Source organism: Molossus molossus, unplaced genomic scaffold, assembly GCF_014108415.1.
Source record: "Molossus molossus isolate mMolMol1 unplaced genomic scaffold, mMolMol1.p scaffold_m16_p_12, whole genome shotgun sequence".
NCBI lineage: Eukaryota > Metazoa > Chordata > Mammalia > Chiroptera > Molossidae > Molossus > Molossus molossus.
Genome location: NW_023425347.1, coordinates 47,358,412 through 47,374,813, shown reverse-complemented (window position 1 = coordinate 47,374,813; position 16,402 = coordinate 47,358,412). Strand labels below are relative to the sequence as shown.

At 35.8% G+C, this 16,402-nt stretch overlaps 1 protein-coding gene across 1 annotated transcript in view; it reads left to right on the top strand.

Moving 5' to 3' along the window:
* Positions 1 to 16,402, top strand: part of LOC118626997 (serine/threonine-protein kinase TNNI3K) — a 269,557-nt gene that overhangs the window by 96,282 nt on the left and 156,873 nt on the right. Inside the window, exons 12-17 of the mRNA XM_036257082.1 lie at positions 1,550 to 1,636; positions 2,208 to 2,264; positions 3,013 to 3,105; positions 3,187 to 3,244; positions 3,372 to 3,566; positions 4,309 to 4,413. Of these exons, the coding sequence (XP_036112975.1) occupies positions 1,550 to 1,636; positions 2,208 to 2,264; positions 3,013 to 3,105; positions 3,187 to 3,244; positions 3,372 to 3,566; positions 4,309 to 4,413 (595 nt within the window). The remainder of the gene's footprint in view (positions 1 to 1,549; positions 1,637 to 2,207; positions 2,265 to 3,012; positions 3,106 to 3,186; positions 3,245 to 3,371; positions 3,567 to 4,308; positions 4,414 to 16,402) is intronic.

The following is a 16,402-nucleotide window of genomic DNA, read 5'->3' as shown; positions in this document are numbered from 1 at the left end:
TCTTGGGACCTTCGCAGATTTGCCTGTTGGGAATGGCCTTTGGGTCTTGCGATTTCCCTGCCTGTGACCACAGGAGGGTCCAGAGAAAGAGTGTCAGCAGGGCTGGCTCCTCGTTCCTTCATTGTGACCGATGTTCGTGATTTGAGAAAATCCCAGATCCACCAGTCATAAATAAAAAGCTATGGATGATAAGAAAACGGAACTGTTGTTTAACTCTGCAGATTTTCGTTTTACTGCACGTTGCAGCAATTGTAATCACAGGGTTTGTTTTTCTTGAAGAAATTGGTCTTGGGATGTTACATCTGGAAAAGATTTTAGTGCTAGTAAATATCTCATTCCATCACGGGATCTTGCACTCTCTGTTCATTTTAATTCTTTTTTGAAGAGAGGACGTGATAAGCAGGCACGATTCTCAGCATATACTCTATACATCAGCCAGGTGTGTTCTGAACCCGCATTAACTACGGACCCTTCACAGTTATTTAGGAGCTGCTTTTTCAGTTGCTAAAGTTTGCCATTTTTACAGTGCGTTCTTGTGCATTTCACAAGTCTCTTGGCAGGGTCTTTAAGGTTGACTTTGTTTTTCTCTTGTACAAATTGATTTCAGTAGATTATTTTTTATAGTGAAAGCATAAAATAGTTTCAAGGTTTAGCTCTATATGAAATCATTGGTCTCCTCAGAGGAGCACTTAGCATTTTTAATCTTTCACAATAAATCTTTACTGCCATTATTAAAGCCCACAATTTTGATGGTGTTATATATAATAGAAATGTATATGTCAGTTGTGTGACAGTCCAGGGTGGACGTTTCTGGTCAGTGGATGACTGTCTCCCATCCCCTAAGACCTCAGAACCAGCCAACTGGGAGAGTGGAGAAGGGTCACCGTTTCTGAAAGCCCAGACTTGGAATTCACATCACTTTTGTTCATGGTCCCTTGGTGAGAATTTTTCATAAGACCATCATTGAATGCAAAGACAATGGGGAATTGTTGTCCCTGGGTAGGCAGCCATCCCCAGTGACTCCCTGAACAAGGAGTACAAATACTGCTGGGCAGCTGGCTGTCTCCTGCCACAAAGACTTATGTAAAGTATCTTAGTGCCATGTGATGTGCAGTTGCTAACCACGTGTAATGCTCAATCACAGCAAATACATTTCTCCTTCCTGGTTACCCTATGTGCTGTCCACCCTTTTAATGGTCTCCTTATATATACTCCCATAGCCCTTGATATTTCCTCATTTAGAAATTCTCTTCATTCTTATTTCTTCAACTACACTAGGCTTCTGAAGGGCAGGGCCATAGTCACCTTGTTCATTGTATCCCCGGTACCTGACATAGTAGAATCGTAATGAGTTATTTTGAATGAGTGAGTGAATGAATGAATGAATGAATGAAGAAAAAATGAATGAACTAAATTCCCACTGCAATACAGTATCTCTTAAAATACATCCTATGTTTCAAGCTACCTCTGGTCATTTTTGGACTGGTTGGTTAGCTGTACAAATCAAACACAAATTAAGACCCTCTGTCCTTTTTCTCTTTTCACAAAGGACATGATGCAATCGTCACACTCCTGAAACATTATAAGAGACCACAGGATGAACTGCCCTGTAATGAATATTCTCAGCCCGGAGGAGGTACCCCTTCTTTATTCAGTTTTTGTCATTAGTGCAATATTGTGCCTGAAGGTAAACCTATATTTCTGTTACTATCATTCAAGGATGAGGGAGGAGAGCGTGTCAGATTAGCTTTATTTTAAGAAAACTTATGGCTGATGAGGCTGAAAATAAAGAAGCCTCCACTTAGGCTACTTTCTGAGTCACCAATCTGCAGTTCCTTCAAGTTCAACATTCCCCAGAGTAGATGTTTCTGAGGCTTGTTCATGACTAGGAAGGCCTAGGTAAGCAGGGAGCAGTCGTTTTCCATTCCTGTAACCTATTAAGGCCGGACAGAGAATACTCATATCCAGACACAAGTTAAATCTGCTGGAGTCTGCTAGACTGGGGACGTCTCATCTTGTTATGTGCTTTCTAAATAAATACTTGCCGTACAGTTTTAGTATCCGGAGAAAGACTTGAGTTTAAGCTGTAATCTCACTTGGTATTCTTAGCAAATTTGTTACCTGCTTTTTTTTTTATAATGTTTAACTTTCATGTAGAAAAAAAACTGACTGCTCCTTTCAACACTATAATATCATTTGATTTCTAGATGGCTCCTATGTATCTGTTCCATCCCCCTTGGGGAAGATTAAAAGCATGACAAAAGGTATTTTAGTATGGTACAGTTGTTATATTTTATTACTAAGGATAACTATTGCCTCAACTATGATATCTTTCTATTTTGTTTTGCATAGTACAAATGATGACTATTTTGTAAGCATAATTATTATGCCCACACCATTTCTTCTGTAACTAACCTCAGTTGCTGTTCTATTTCGCATATGCCTGTCAGTTCGTGAAGGTATAACAGTGAAAATTTTAATTCAACTTAAAAGAATATAGTTCATCTTAGTTAAGTTGTTCAACTTATATTTAACTATTTAAAACTTGAGGTTTTTTAAAAAATTATTTTTTGGTTTGGGATGGTTCCGCTGAATGATTCATGTGCTTATTTCCTGACATCTCATTGGTATCTCTTTGAGGTTTAGTTTATGGATCTTTGGCTAAGCCTATTGTGATAGGTGCAGGGACTGACCAGATAAGACCCTTTATCATGAGGTAGTTTAGCCTGTGCTCCAGGATCCTCATGCAGACAAACTAGCTGTTGATCAGCTCAGGAATAAACTGTTAGCCCTGATAACAAAGGTCTGGTAACAGAGAGTACTAACATGCTTTTAAAGCAGGACTCATTTGTAATAAGGTCTTAGATTCTCCTATAGTCAATTATAGCTGAAAAATTAAATGTTACTAGGGAATTTATATTTTTGGTTAAGTAATTTATATTTGTGCATGCATGTATACACATCTACATGTCTGCTTTTTATCTTAAAAAATAAAATCATTCCTGTTTGCAGAGAAGGCAGACGTTCTCCTCCTCAGGGCTGGATTACCTTCACACTTCCATCTTCAACTCTCAGAAATTGAGTTCCACGAGATTATCGGCTCAGGTAACCTAAGAAAACACCAGTCAGCTTTAGTTTAATGAGCTCAAGATAATGTCTTTATTTATTTCTCTTAAACAATTTTAGGTTCTTTTGGGAAAGTATATAAAGGACGGTGCAGAAATAAAATAGTGGCTATAAAACGGTAAGCGAGCAAATGAGGAAATTAAACATCCGAGTGGAGCTGTGAACTTTGAGAAGCACGTGAGTGGTGAGCCCCTTGGTTTTGATTCATCTGTTGACTGAAGATTTTCTGTCACTGCCGTTTCCAGTTATCGAGCCAACACCTACTGCTCCAAGTCAGATGTGGACATGTTTTGCCGAGAGGTGTCCATTCTTTGCCGACTAAACCATCCCTGCGTAATTCAGTTTGTGGGTGCCTGTTTGAATGATCCCAGCCAGTTTGCCATCGTCACTCAGTACATATCAGGGGGTTCTCTATTCTCCCTCCTTCATGAACAGAAGAGGTATGAGTCTCTTGTTCTGAGTTATTATTTTACATGTGGTTGGAATTTTCCTGGCAATAAATACCCCAGAGGCTTTCTGCTTGGGGTAAGACTTTATCTTCTGAAATCTCTGCGTGCTAGGAAATATGGCATTTTAAAGATGGCTAATAATTTATGCCCAATAATTAGTGACTAGAAATACTTCAGTGCTTTCTTAAATGGAATTCAGTTGAAGATAACAAATTCAAGGGATTTAAATTAGTAACTGAAGCTTATAATCATTAGCCCAAATTTGACATACCAATAAAGCAGATATATGTAAACTCAAGATAAAATAATTACCAGGGGTCACAGTACTTATTTTAAAAAGTTTTTTAAAAGAATGGTCTTGCAGAAGTTTAATTTGAATTCATTTTCTACTTCTATGCATACAATAATTAGAATGTGGTTTCACTTGGTGATTATAGATTTCATTTTTATGATGTTACAAAGAAATTTAGTATAATATTACAAATATTATAAAATCAAGTAGAATATTTTAAATAAAAAAGTTTGGTATCTGAATTGATCTATAATTAAACATTGTCTGAGGTAGAAAGATTATTTTCAAGATCTGTTGAATTTTTAGCTTATTCTTCAATAAAGCGAAACAGGCTGAAATTATACAGAATAACAAATCACATGCACTATTGATTTCTTTTAGAAAGATATGGTATTGGCTTTGACCATTCCATTCTCATTAAATGTTATTTTTAAATTCTAGGATTCTTGATTTGCAGTCTAAATTAATTATTGCAGTAGATGTTGCCAAAGGTATGGAGTACCTTCACAACCTGACACAGCCAATCATACATCGTGACTTGAACAGGTACTTTCCCCCCCCAAATAATGAACTTACAATTGTGTAACTGACTAGGAGTCTGAGGCATGTTTCAGTGGAGATACATCTTAGGTTTATCACAAATCAGAATTTTCTACTCTGTGTGTAAGGAGACAGGCTACCATAAGCCTAGGCAATGCAAAGTTTTGTGATTGTGTTTTACAGAAATAGAAAGCTATGTAACAACCTCTCAGGGATCTTTAGAATATTTTTAAAATTTCCAGAAAGGTAGTGATATCTGTAAGATTCACCAGCTAACTAGTTCTTAGGTTAGTAAAGTCAGATCAAGGTTTGAAATCAATCAGTATTATAAAATGTCTTGTCTCAAACAAAGATAGGTGCTGTAGAACTTGATATAAAATTATCTGAAACACTACTTTTGTGCTACCATTTTGGTATTTTTATAATGGTCAATTCAGCTAAAACACAGTAGGTCATTTACCTAATTGTTATGTGAAGATGTTTTCATGTGGAATACAGATTAGAAACAGATGTAGAATAAGAGGGTTCCAAGGGTGGAATCCGAAGGGATTTTTTTTTTTTTAATGTTTTTTGATCAGTGAAAATTTTCTCTAAACAAAGTCTTAGAGGAAGGCCAGTATACAAGATGGAGCAGTTTTAGTTGAAAATAGAATGTAGGGTATATAATTCTGTTTACTTACCATTTTCCACTCCCAAGGACAGAGATTCCTGGGCCTCCTCTGTGGAACCCCAAAGGTACCATAGAGAATAGCTGGACAACCGCGGGTCCAGGTGATGAAACAAATCAGAATATCAAAACCAATAATTTAGTAGAGAAGAAAAATACTTACCTAAATATATTTTAGTTATAAAATAAGTTCTATTAAAGAAATAGTGAAAAATCTCTATGAACTTTCAAAAAAAAATAATAGTAGGTACTTCTGAGGACTTCAGAAACAACTACATGAAAGTGGTAATGTCCCTGAAGGGTGGATAGAATTTGGAGTATTCTAGGTGTAGGGAAGATGTAAAGAAAACAATGGATTGTTTCATTTTGGTGGATGAAGTGTATAAATATACATAGTGTCCGTAATGTATGAAGCAGGCCAATGGAGAAAAATTCAGAAAAATAATTTGGAGCAAGAGCGCAGAAATCAGACATGGGTAGCCTATGGCAAATTAGACTTTGTTCTGTAATCAACAAGGAGGCACTGAAAATGTTCGAGCCAGGAGTCACCTGCTGAGCTGTATAAGGGAAAGATTAATCCAGCGTCTTTGTGAAAGATCAGCCTGAAGGGGAAGTCAAGGTACCAGTGAAGCAGTGGTTATAGTCATCTAGCTGAGAAGTAATTGAAAGCAAAAGTCCACTCATGGCAGTGGACATGAAAGGAAGAGACAGTTATGAGAGATAGGAAAGATAAAATAAAATAAATTAGACATGAGAGTGGTCAAATCTTAGTAATTGGAGATAAACATATGAATCACTAAGTTTATTTATAATTATTTACTAGTTTTCAAATAAAAGGAATATCTTCACTATTAGTCATGAGTTCCTTTTCTGACTTGTCTTTTAAAAACATTTATGATAATAAACAAAGTTTTTTCTTTACATTTCAGTAACAATATTTAAGACGCAGATTTAAGTAATAAAATATAGCATAATGCAAACTGGTGACTTGTGAATTTTAGGGGTATTATCTTGTCATCCCAACCATTTCTGCAAGTGGCATTAAGACAAATGAGTGAGCGTTGACGGTGTTTTTCTAGCTGTAACTGTTCATGTGCCGTTGGATGTGTGCTCTGCCGCCCTGGTAGTCAGGGCAAGTTGTTATCACCAGGTTATAAAGCAGGACCAACAATAATGTGGAGTAAAAGTGAAAGTGAAATATTTACCAAATAACAGATATAGTTTCTATTTGCCACTTTTCTGTCTCTAACAGTTTAAATTATATCAAAAAGTCTTCAAATATTATAAAGCATTGTTTCATAGGTGTCTTCAACGTAATACAGTCCCAGGCTGTTGCATTTGCCATTTGTGGACTATTGTTTTTATTCATCTTTAATCTGGCAACATGAAAACAGTTGTTCAGATCCATGCTGATATAATATTACATGTTGCCCAGAAGAGTGTAAGTCCTTCCCCTCAGAGGGCTTACCAATGTCTGTTCGGGTACATAGAACATGTGCTCAGGAAATCATGTAATTACTATTTAAGGTGGAAAATGCTAAAGGACCAAAATGATTAAGCAGCAATTTTCAAAGGATTTCAAGTAAGTCAAGGATCAACTTAAAATGAAAAGCTTCTTGCCCTGGCTGGTTTGGCCCAGCGGTTAGAGCGTCGGCCTGTGGTCCGGAGAGACCCGGGTTCGGTTCCCGCTAAGGGCACGTACCTCAGTTGCAGTTTGTCCTTGGCCCTGGTTGGTCATGCGGGTGGCAGCCAGTTGTTGTGTCCCTTCACATAGATGTTTCTCTCTCTCTCTCCCTTCCTCTCTCTCCCTCCCACTCTATCTGTACAAAAAATGGAAAAATATCCTCGGGTGAGGATAAAAAAAAAAAAAAAAAAAGAGTTTTACTTAATACTAGCAACTGTCTGTATTTTCTTGGAAAAGGACATTTTCCAAATTGTGTGTCCTTAAACCAAAACATCATTGCAAACACAAATGGATCAAATGAATGGTGTTTTTCCTATAAGTATATAGCACAGCAACACTGTAAACAATGAAGTAGTGATACTTCCGTCACAGAGTGACCACGGCACTCTCATGAGACATACACACTAAAGCATTTTGTAAACCATAAAGCACTATAAAAATGCCCTTTGTTATTGCTATTAATGCCTCGCTTGTTCTCTGATATGTGGAGATTGGAAAGACACACCACAGTATTCTCATACATTCAGATATTTCTTTTCATGTAACACAACTAATTAATTGGAGGTCTAGGTCCAGATCTGAGAAAGACTCACTATTGGCTTTTGAGTGTCAGCTTCTTCAGATGACTATAAAGGAAAATAATTAATGATAGTTTAAAAATAGCCAACTTACTGATGACAAATGACAGCTAATTTAAAATGACAAAGCTGTAAGGACTAAAAGAATTTTAATTTTGAAGATGACATTTAACTAAATTAGTGAAGATTTCAGAAAATATCAAAGAAGAAATTATTGGTAAAAATTTTAGTAATTGTTTTTAAGTTGAGGTGTGCATTTGCCTTTTTCTTTTTTTTTTCCCTCACGAGGACATTTTTCCATTTTTTGTTCAGGTAGAATGGGAGGGAAAGAGAGAGAGAGAAACATCGACGTGAAAGAGACACATCGAGTGGCTGCCACCCACACTACCAACCAGGGCCAGGGACAAACTGCAACAGAGGCACATGCCCTTAGCGGGAACCGAACCCGGGTCTCTCTGGACTGCAGGCCGACGCTCTAACCGCTGAGCCAAACTGGCCAGGGCGCATTTGCCTTTTAATTGAATACAAAACATAAAAGGCCTGCATTTTAGAAAAAATAATCAAGTACAACTAAACAAATTATTAATTCTTTTTCTAATTATCTAATTCTTAGTACAATTGTATTCCTCGGTTCTCAGAGTCCCCTCTCAGCTATTCCTTTCACTTGTGACTTTCTAATAAGCAGTTATACAGAAAGAATTTAGCATTCACTGGCAAATACTATCTAGCAGAAAATTCTGAATGGCAAATGCAGGCCAATTAATTGATTACTTTACAATATTTATAGTAAGTCTTAAAAGAGAACACATCGAAACTTATGAAATACCTCACAACTCCACTTTTGTGATTCTTCAGTACAAAACCTGTCACAGTGGCATTTTAAATTTTGCCAATTTTTAAAATGTATTTCCACTTTTAAAGTCAATTAATTAATTATTAAGAATATTTAAATGCTTGATATGGGCCAGAGTCTATGCTATGCCTGGGGATACAGCTGAGGATGAGAGACTATAGCACTTTTTCTAGCTTAGAGACCAATGAAGTACTCAAAATTTTACAATTATAAGGACCATCCGAGGGCCCTCATTAAAAAAAAAATTAAAGACTTTTCACTTGAAGGCACAGATTGAGAATGTCCTGAACTGGGCCTGAGAATTTATATTTTTTTAAAAATCTTTATTGTTGAAAGTATTAAAGATGCCCCCCATTCTTCCCCATTGACCCTGTCTGCATTCCTCCCACTCCCAAACCCCCTACCCTCTCAGGTTTGTCAGTCTGTTCTCTACTTCCACGTCTCTGAATCTATTTTAATCATCAGCTTATTTTGTTCATTATATTCCATAAATAAGTGAGATAATGTGGTACTTTTTCTCTGACTGGCATATTTCGCTCAGCATAATACTCTCCAGGTCCCACCATGTCGTATCAAAGGATAAGATATCTTTCTTTCTTACAGCTGCATAGTACTCCATTGTGTATATGTACCACAGCTTTTTTATCCATTTGTCTACTGATGGACACTTGGGCTGTTTCCAGATCTTAGCTATTGTAAATAGCGCTGCTATGAACATACAGGTGCATATATTCTTTCTGATTCTTGTTTCGGGCTTCTTAGGATATATTCCAAAAAGTAAGATCATTGGGTCAAATGGCAGTTCCATTTTTAGTTTTTTGAAGAAATACCATATTATTTTCTATAGTGGCTGCACCAGTCTGCATTCCTGCCAGCAGTGTACTAGAGTCCCCTTTTCCCCACACCCTTGCCAGCACTTGTTGTTTGATGATTTGCTAATGGCAGCCATTCTGACAAGGTGTGAGGTGATACCTCATAGTGGTTTTAATTTGCATCTCTCTGATGATTAGCTACATTGAACATTGTTTCATGTGTCTCTTGGCCATTTGTATGTCCTGTTTGGAGAAGTACCTATTTAGGTCCTCTGCCTATTTTTAAATTGGATTGTTTGTTTTCCTTTTGTTGAGCTGTGTGAATATTTTATATATTTTGGATATTAACCCTTTATCTGATGTATCATTGGCAAATATGTTCTCCGAAAGAGTGGGTTCCCTTTTCCTTTTGATGCTGGTTTCTTTTGCCATGCAGAAGCTATTTAGTTTGATGTGGTCCCATGTATTATGAGAATTTGTACTTAAAGCAAAATAACCCCCTGATTCTTACGATCAAACAAGAAGAGGAAACATTGTTCTAGTGCAGTGGCTTTCAGCCCTGGCTGCACATTAGAATTGGTGGGAGTACTTTAAGAAAACTCAGATGCCACCTAAATCTCCAGGGGTGGGGCCCAGGTATCATATTTTTAGAGAGTAGTCCAGGTGATTCCAGCGTGCAGGCAGCATTGAGAGCTACCTTCCAGTCTAATGCCAATTACATCTCTTAGCCATTTGCCACAATCTCATCCTCGTGCTGCCAGAATGGAATGGGAATATTGGGGAATCAAGTCTCATTGTAATTCCAAATGTTTTAGGAAGTATTGCACTAAATATGGTATAACCATATATTCACTCACTCATTCATTCAATAACGAGTGTAAAAGACAAAGATCTACAGGCTCATGGTACTAATGGCACAGAGTAGGACTCAAGATCCAGCAGATTACATGGTAGTTGTTCTATACCTAATAAGGCATTCTGGAGCTAATTTATCATTTATGGTTGATACCAGAATGTTTCCAGGAACGGAGAATCTTCATAGGCAGCCAAAATAGGAACAAAAGTTTCAGTATCGGACATTTGCAATACACATAGTTCATATGTGTATTCAAGGCTGTAAAACCCTGGAAAATTATAGAACTATATATAATAATAATAAACAAACACATATATATATAAACTTATATGTATGTACATATGTATGTTATATATCAATGCACATATAAGCAATCACATTTTCATGTTTTTCTGATGCTTCCAACCTTATAGACTAGAATTCTGAGAGAATTAAGCTCTATAAAAAATGCTTTGAAGTACAGTTTTCTCAGTTCTCCCACAGATGACACATAGCTATTACCATTTGTGATGCAGAGAAGTTAATTTGTTACATACAATGGGTTTAGAGACTCAGGGGTTGAAGGATGCCTGTAGTTCTGATATGTTTATGTCTAAAATTGTGACTTTCTATTTCCAAATTTAAAAAACATATAAAATCAAACAGTTGCAATCTATGTCAATTTCATTGCTGTTTTTTGTGATGATAAAAAAAATACAAACTAAGCTATACAATTTTTCAAGACAAAATTTGGATCTGTTAGGGTAGGTTATCTACTGTAGTAATAGACCTCAGAATGCATAATGGTTCTAAAACAATAGAAGTTTGTATTTTGACTGTATGAATAAACAGGTTGTTGGGGTGGGCCTCATCCATGAAGGCACTCAGGATCCATTGCTAATATGTGGCTTCCAGGGTCTCCTTGAGGATCATCTTTATTAAAATGAACATAAATGGGACAAGGCTATGTGAGATGTGCATGAAATGTTTTATGAGCCAAGCACTAGAGTAGCATGCATCACTTTCAGTCAGATCTCATTGGCTAGAACTCAATCATATGGTCATGACTAACTGCAAAGGGTACTGAGAAATATAGTCTATCTGTGTGCCCAGAAGAAGAGGAAATGAGTTTTAATGGGCACCCGGTAGTCTGTGATGCATTTGCCCTGTTTACACTAATGACAACAGGTACTAGGGTTCAGATAAAGACAGTAGCTGAAACGTCTGGTCTAGATGGTCATGTATTGATTGCACAAATATAATGTTAATTACATACTAAATATATGTAGATTTTGAACACAGTGTCACAATTTATAAACTAATGTCACTAATTGGGAAATGCAGTGACAACTATTTAATAATATGTATTATATATGGATTAATGTTGAAGTAATCCTCACACACTTTTGTTAATGATGTTAAAGACATGAGACTGGCTTTGGGAGTGCAGGGACATTGTCCCTGAATCAAAACAGGGTTCAAGAGTGAAGACATGCACTATAATGAAATGTAATAATATGAAATATGCTGTATAAACTCAAAAATATGTCACAGTTTCATGTGCTCTATGTCACTGAAAACACACATGTACACATAGACACACTTTTCTTTGAATAAAAATTGAAACGCAGGAAGACTATTATTATTCTATTTAAGACCCTTATTGTTGCCCGGCCTATGTGGCTTAGTGGTTGAGCATTGACCCATGCACCAAGAGGTCGCCTGTTCAATTCCTTGTCAGGGCACATGCCCAGGTTGTGGGTCAAATTCCCAGTGGGGGGCATGCAAGGGGCAGCCAATTGATGTTCTCTCTCATCGACGTTTCTATCTCTCTCTCCCTCTCCCTTCCTCCCTCTCTAAAATCAATAAAGAAAAATAATAATAATAAAGGAACTATGCAAAAAAAAAGAACCTTATTGTACTATGTCCAGTAGAGTTACTCAACCATCTAATTCTACAAATTGCTCTAATCCTATTTATGAGCTTCACTCAGGTGTTGATGCTCAGTCATAATTTCCATTCCCATTTCTTACACACTTATTCTCCATTTGAAGCCAGTCTATCCGTCCTCAGCTTTGTTGGAGAGGGGGAAATTCCTTTAAACCTCTCGATGTTTTTATTGCTGGACTAAAACAAAACTGCCGCAAAACCAGATTACTAGGAGAAAGATAAATTTAATACCTGCACATGGGAGATTATAAATAAAATTATTAAGGCACGCAGCTTTTTATACTTTTTAAACAATGCAAACAATACATTTGTGAGGATTTGACAGGACAAAGAAAGTTAGGTTTGGGTGCACATTAGTAAGAAATCTAAACAGAAAGAGGGCTTGGCTAGTAAATTAGTGAAGTAGTAACAAGGTTTGTTTTTACAGGCTTGTCGGCCCTGAATTCTTTAATTCTGGTGATAAAGGTGTCTTTCTTTGCCCTCCCACCCCCTGGTGCAAGGAGGCCACCTTTTGCAGGGGACATTTATATCCTACATTTCAAGGAGAAATGGAGGTCAACATGCTGTTCTTACACCGGCTGCTTTTCAAGTAACTTTAATTCAAAATAATAATACGTCATTCTGGGAATGGGGGGTTGGGGGGGCTGTTTGTCTTGGCCCCTGACAGTTCCATCCTCTGAAACTTCCCTGGAAGTTTCACACATTAAAAGTTGAACTGGTAGCCCTGGCCAGTTTGGCTCAGCGGTTAGAGCATCGGCCTGCGGTCCAGAGAGTCCCAGGTTCGGTGCCTACTAAGGGCACCTACCTCAGTTGCGGTTTGTCCCCGACCCTGGTTGGTCGTGCAGGTGGCAGCCACTCAATGTGTCTCTTTCACGTCAATGTTTCTCTCTCTCTCTCCCTCTCTGTTCCTCTCTCTCCCTCCCATTCTACCTGAACAAAAAAATGGAAAAATGTCCTCAAGTGAGGATAAAAAAACAAAACAAAAAGTTGAACTGGTAGATTGTTTCATCTCCTTGAACCAATCTCTTGGTCCTGATAATGGATCAGGTCAGTTAAGTTTATTTTAGGAGGTGGTGACGCAGGTGGGTTCCTAAAGTTAGGCCTATAAGGTAGAAGAATCAGGTATTTAATAAGAGGCATTTCAATGAAAGCCAAAGCAAAACAATGGTTAATTATCAGAGCAGACTATAAATCCAGTCTGGATCTGGAGGGCAGCCAGTCAAGAGATTTCTAGATATATGGGTCCAAGCATCTTTTGTAGTTTGAAATGTCTCTGATGATGTCATTGGGAGTTCATGTAGACTTTCTGAGTGACCTACATATCAGCAGGCATGAAGATTGTCTGAACATGAGTTATGCTTGCAATTTCTCTGATATGTCAAGTCATTCAACTAGTTTGCGTGGTTTTAGTTCTCAGTGACTTTAAGTCAGAGAGTAGGAGAAAAATAGGAAACATTACTTAGAAGAGTTATAGCCAAATATGAGGAAATTAGAAGAATTCAAGATTCATTCCAGCTTATAGGTATAGAGCAAAATCTCAAAGATTATTAATAGAAGTAGAATATGATATCAAAATGTGTACTATCATTTCTACTACAACATATTTTTCCTCTCTAAAATCACCCTATAGTTGTATTGAAGATGCCTAATTAAGACTAATTTGTTTGCAAAATAATCTAGTTTCAATAAACTTGGCCTGATTGTTCATATAAATGCAACAAGAATAACAATTGATCATGTAAATTCTTCTAAATCTGCTTTGCTAGAACTTTTCGTAAGGAATCTCCAGATTGAATTTTTAATAGTCTCCTGAGGCTAAGAAGCCAAGCAAAATATTTGTCATCAACTTCACCTGTTAGTACCTTTAGATTTGGGTTCTCTTCTCAAGGTCTCCAAAATATCCTTAGGTTCTTGCACCTGCCACGGAGTGACCTTCTTTACTGCCCATTAAGGTTGCTGGGAACACTGTAAGCAAAGTACCAGGCCAGTGTTTCCAAGGGACTTTATTTGATTCCATAAATTCAACCACAGTTCCTTAGAGTAGTCTGGCCATATCTGAGTTTCTGTAGGTCTCTCTCAAACATGATATTCTAGTCAAAGCCTTGGTAAAGCAACCAGTTTCTAATTGTGTCCTATTACAAGAAGAAAAGATTCTTAGTGAATTTATGCAAATAACCATATTACCATGAAAATAAGAATGTTCCCTAAGAGTCTGAATTTTGCAGTGATCATGTAAAGAGATAAATGTTTCAGCTCTGTTTACAAAGGTATAGTATACAAATTTCTACTAGTTTTAGGTAGTTTAAGAGAAAAAATGTTTCCTTATTATTGGAAAACAAAGATTAAAGAACCAGTAATTTTTCAAATAAAAATTTATAAAAATTAAAATTGTACTTATTAGTTAATACAGTCCCAAGTATTAATTTATGTTGTTCTCTATCTTTTGTTAGCAGTTTTATGAATTTATTTTTGTTTTTCTTAGTATTCTGTAAATGCTTAGTTCAATGGCATGATCTGAAAGTTATCGGAAACCTATATTTGAATCTCTTTGAAGATGAAGAACATTTGTAAAAGCATCAGAGTAAAACAATAGTTGTCTGTAAATGACAAAAGACTTCAAATGGCATAGTTAAATATCTGATTGCAATGTAATTAACAAGGAAATTTGGTTATTTCTATAACACACATTTTAAGATAGTGACTAGAATTATGACTGCTAATATTATATAAGTACATTTCAGGTTTTCAGGAATTTCATATAATTTTTAGATTACTCATTAATAACATTCACCCATGCAATGTAAGTGAAGGTTTATCACCACTTATTTGACTATGCTCCCCAAGTAATTTAACATGCTAAATAAGTATAATTAGTTTACTATCTATCTCCCTTTTTGCAAAAAGAGAGAACAAATCTTTTGAAATGTTCCAGGGACCTTGCAAAAAAAGTTCAGTTAGATGAGGTCAAAATGACTTCATTTAGAATTTCATTAGGGGAAGTTTTAAAAAATATATCAAAAAGTTTTAAAACACTTAGTCAAATAGGATCATAGGTCACTGTGAAACAATACTTAGTTACCCATTTAATCATGGAGACAAAGACTTCTTGGGAAAATACAGAAAATTAAGTAGTTGTAAGGGAGATTTAGCTCTTTCAGTATTAAGACCTGATGAAGACTGTGTGAAGCAGTTTCTAAGACAAAAACCGTTGCTTCCTGGGAAGATTACTTTACAAGGTAAAAAATAACCTTCACTCTCCATGACCAAAATGGAACAAATCCAAGAAAATTTTGTCTTTTTAGCCGTTAAAAGAAAATTAAGTTTTAGTTTGACATAAGTACACCATTGGTATTAAAGCTTATTTTTAAAACCCTTATAATAAATTACTTTACTCTTATCCAGCCTAATCACATATAAAAATTCCTTTCTGAAGATTCTTTTTTTCACAGATTCATTTGTCACAAACCTTCTACAAATGTTTCTATGTCCACTTAGTTGGTCCCGTGTTCTCTCACCCATTAAGAAATGCCTGCTTTATTTTAAGACAAAATTACTTTTTTTTTATTTCCCTCAAAAATACATCTCTATGCCTCATACCTTCTTTTACCAAAATCATATATCATTTTCCTTGCATACAGAGTTGTTTCTTTATTATGTCCAGCAATCTTAATTACATATATTAATTATAATGTTTAATCCTCAGAAAACTTTAATTTCTAGTGAAAACTATTAAATAAGCCACTTTGAACTGCCCTTTGTGTTAGTATTCTGTGGATTCACAAACTTGACACATTTTATAATTTCTAGAAATATAAGCTTTTTCATGGAAAACGTCAGTGTGGCATAAAACAAATTTATTAATAGACCTAAAGTTATCTTTTAGCTTCTCTATAATTAGAACCAAAAGTAAAAAAAGATATGTTTATTTATTAATGTTCAATATTTTATCTTATATGAAAATGATCTAGGTATTTAATGAATTCATATCATTTAAGTAACTTAATAAAACTCTAAACTTTCCACTTACCAAAACATTTTGGAAGCTACTTTTAAGTACATATATTATAAAGCATAATTATTGTATCTAAAAACTCTTATCTGAATTAAATTGATTGAATGTATTTGTTTTCAACAACTATGTTTTGGTTACTTCTGAAAATTTCACCATACCAAATTCCTTTTTTGTTTTGCTAACAAAGTTTCTAATAGAGATAGCATAAACTTATTTGACGTTTAATAAACCTGAGTAGAATGAAACTATTCTATTTTTTGTGCATAACTCAAAAAACATGCCTGTTTTAATTAAGGTAATAAGCCCAAACCAGCTATAGCACTGAATACTTTCCCAGATCACATGAGCCTGAAATTAATTGGATTAGCTTTTAGATGTCCTTATGTATATAAATGCTTAATTTTAAGCCGATTAATAGAGCTTTTTACACATTAAGTTTAATAATACCATCCGGAGGCAAAAAAACTATCACATCTACAACATACATGCAGGGTGAGACAAAGTAAGTTTGCAGTTGTTTATATGAAAATAATACAGTAATTAATAAATAATAATATAAGAATAAACTGAGTTTTTCATACTCATAAGCCTACTTTTGCTCCAC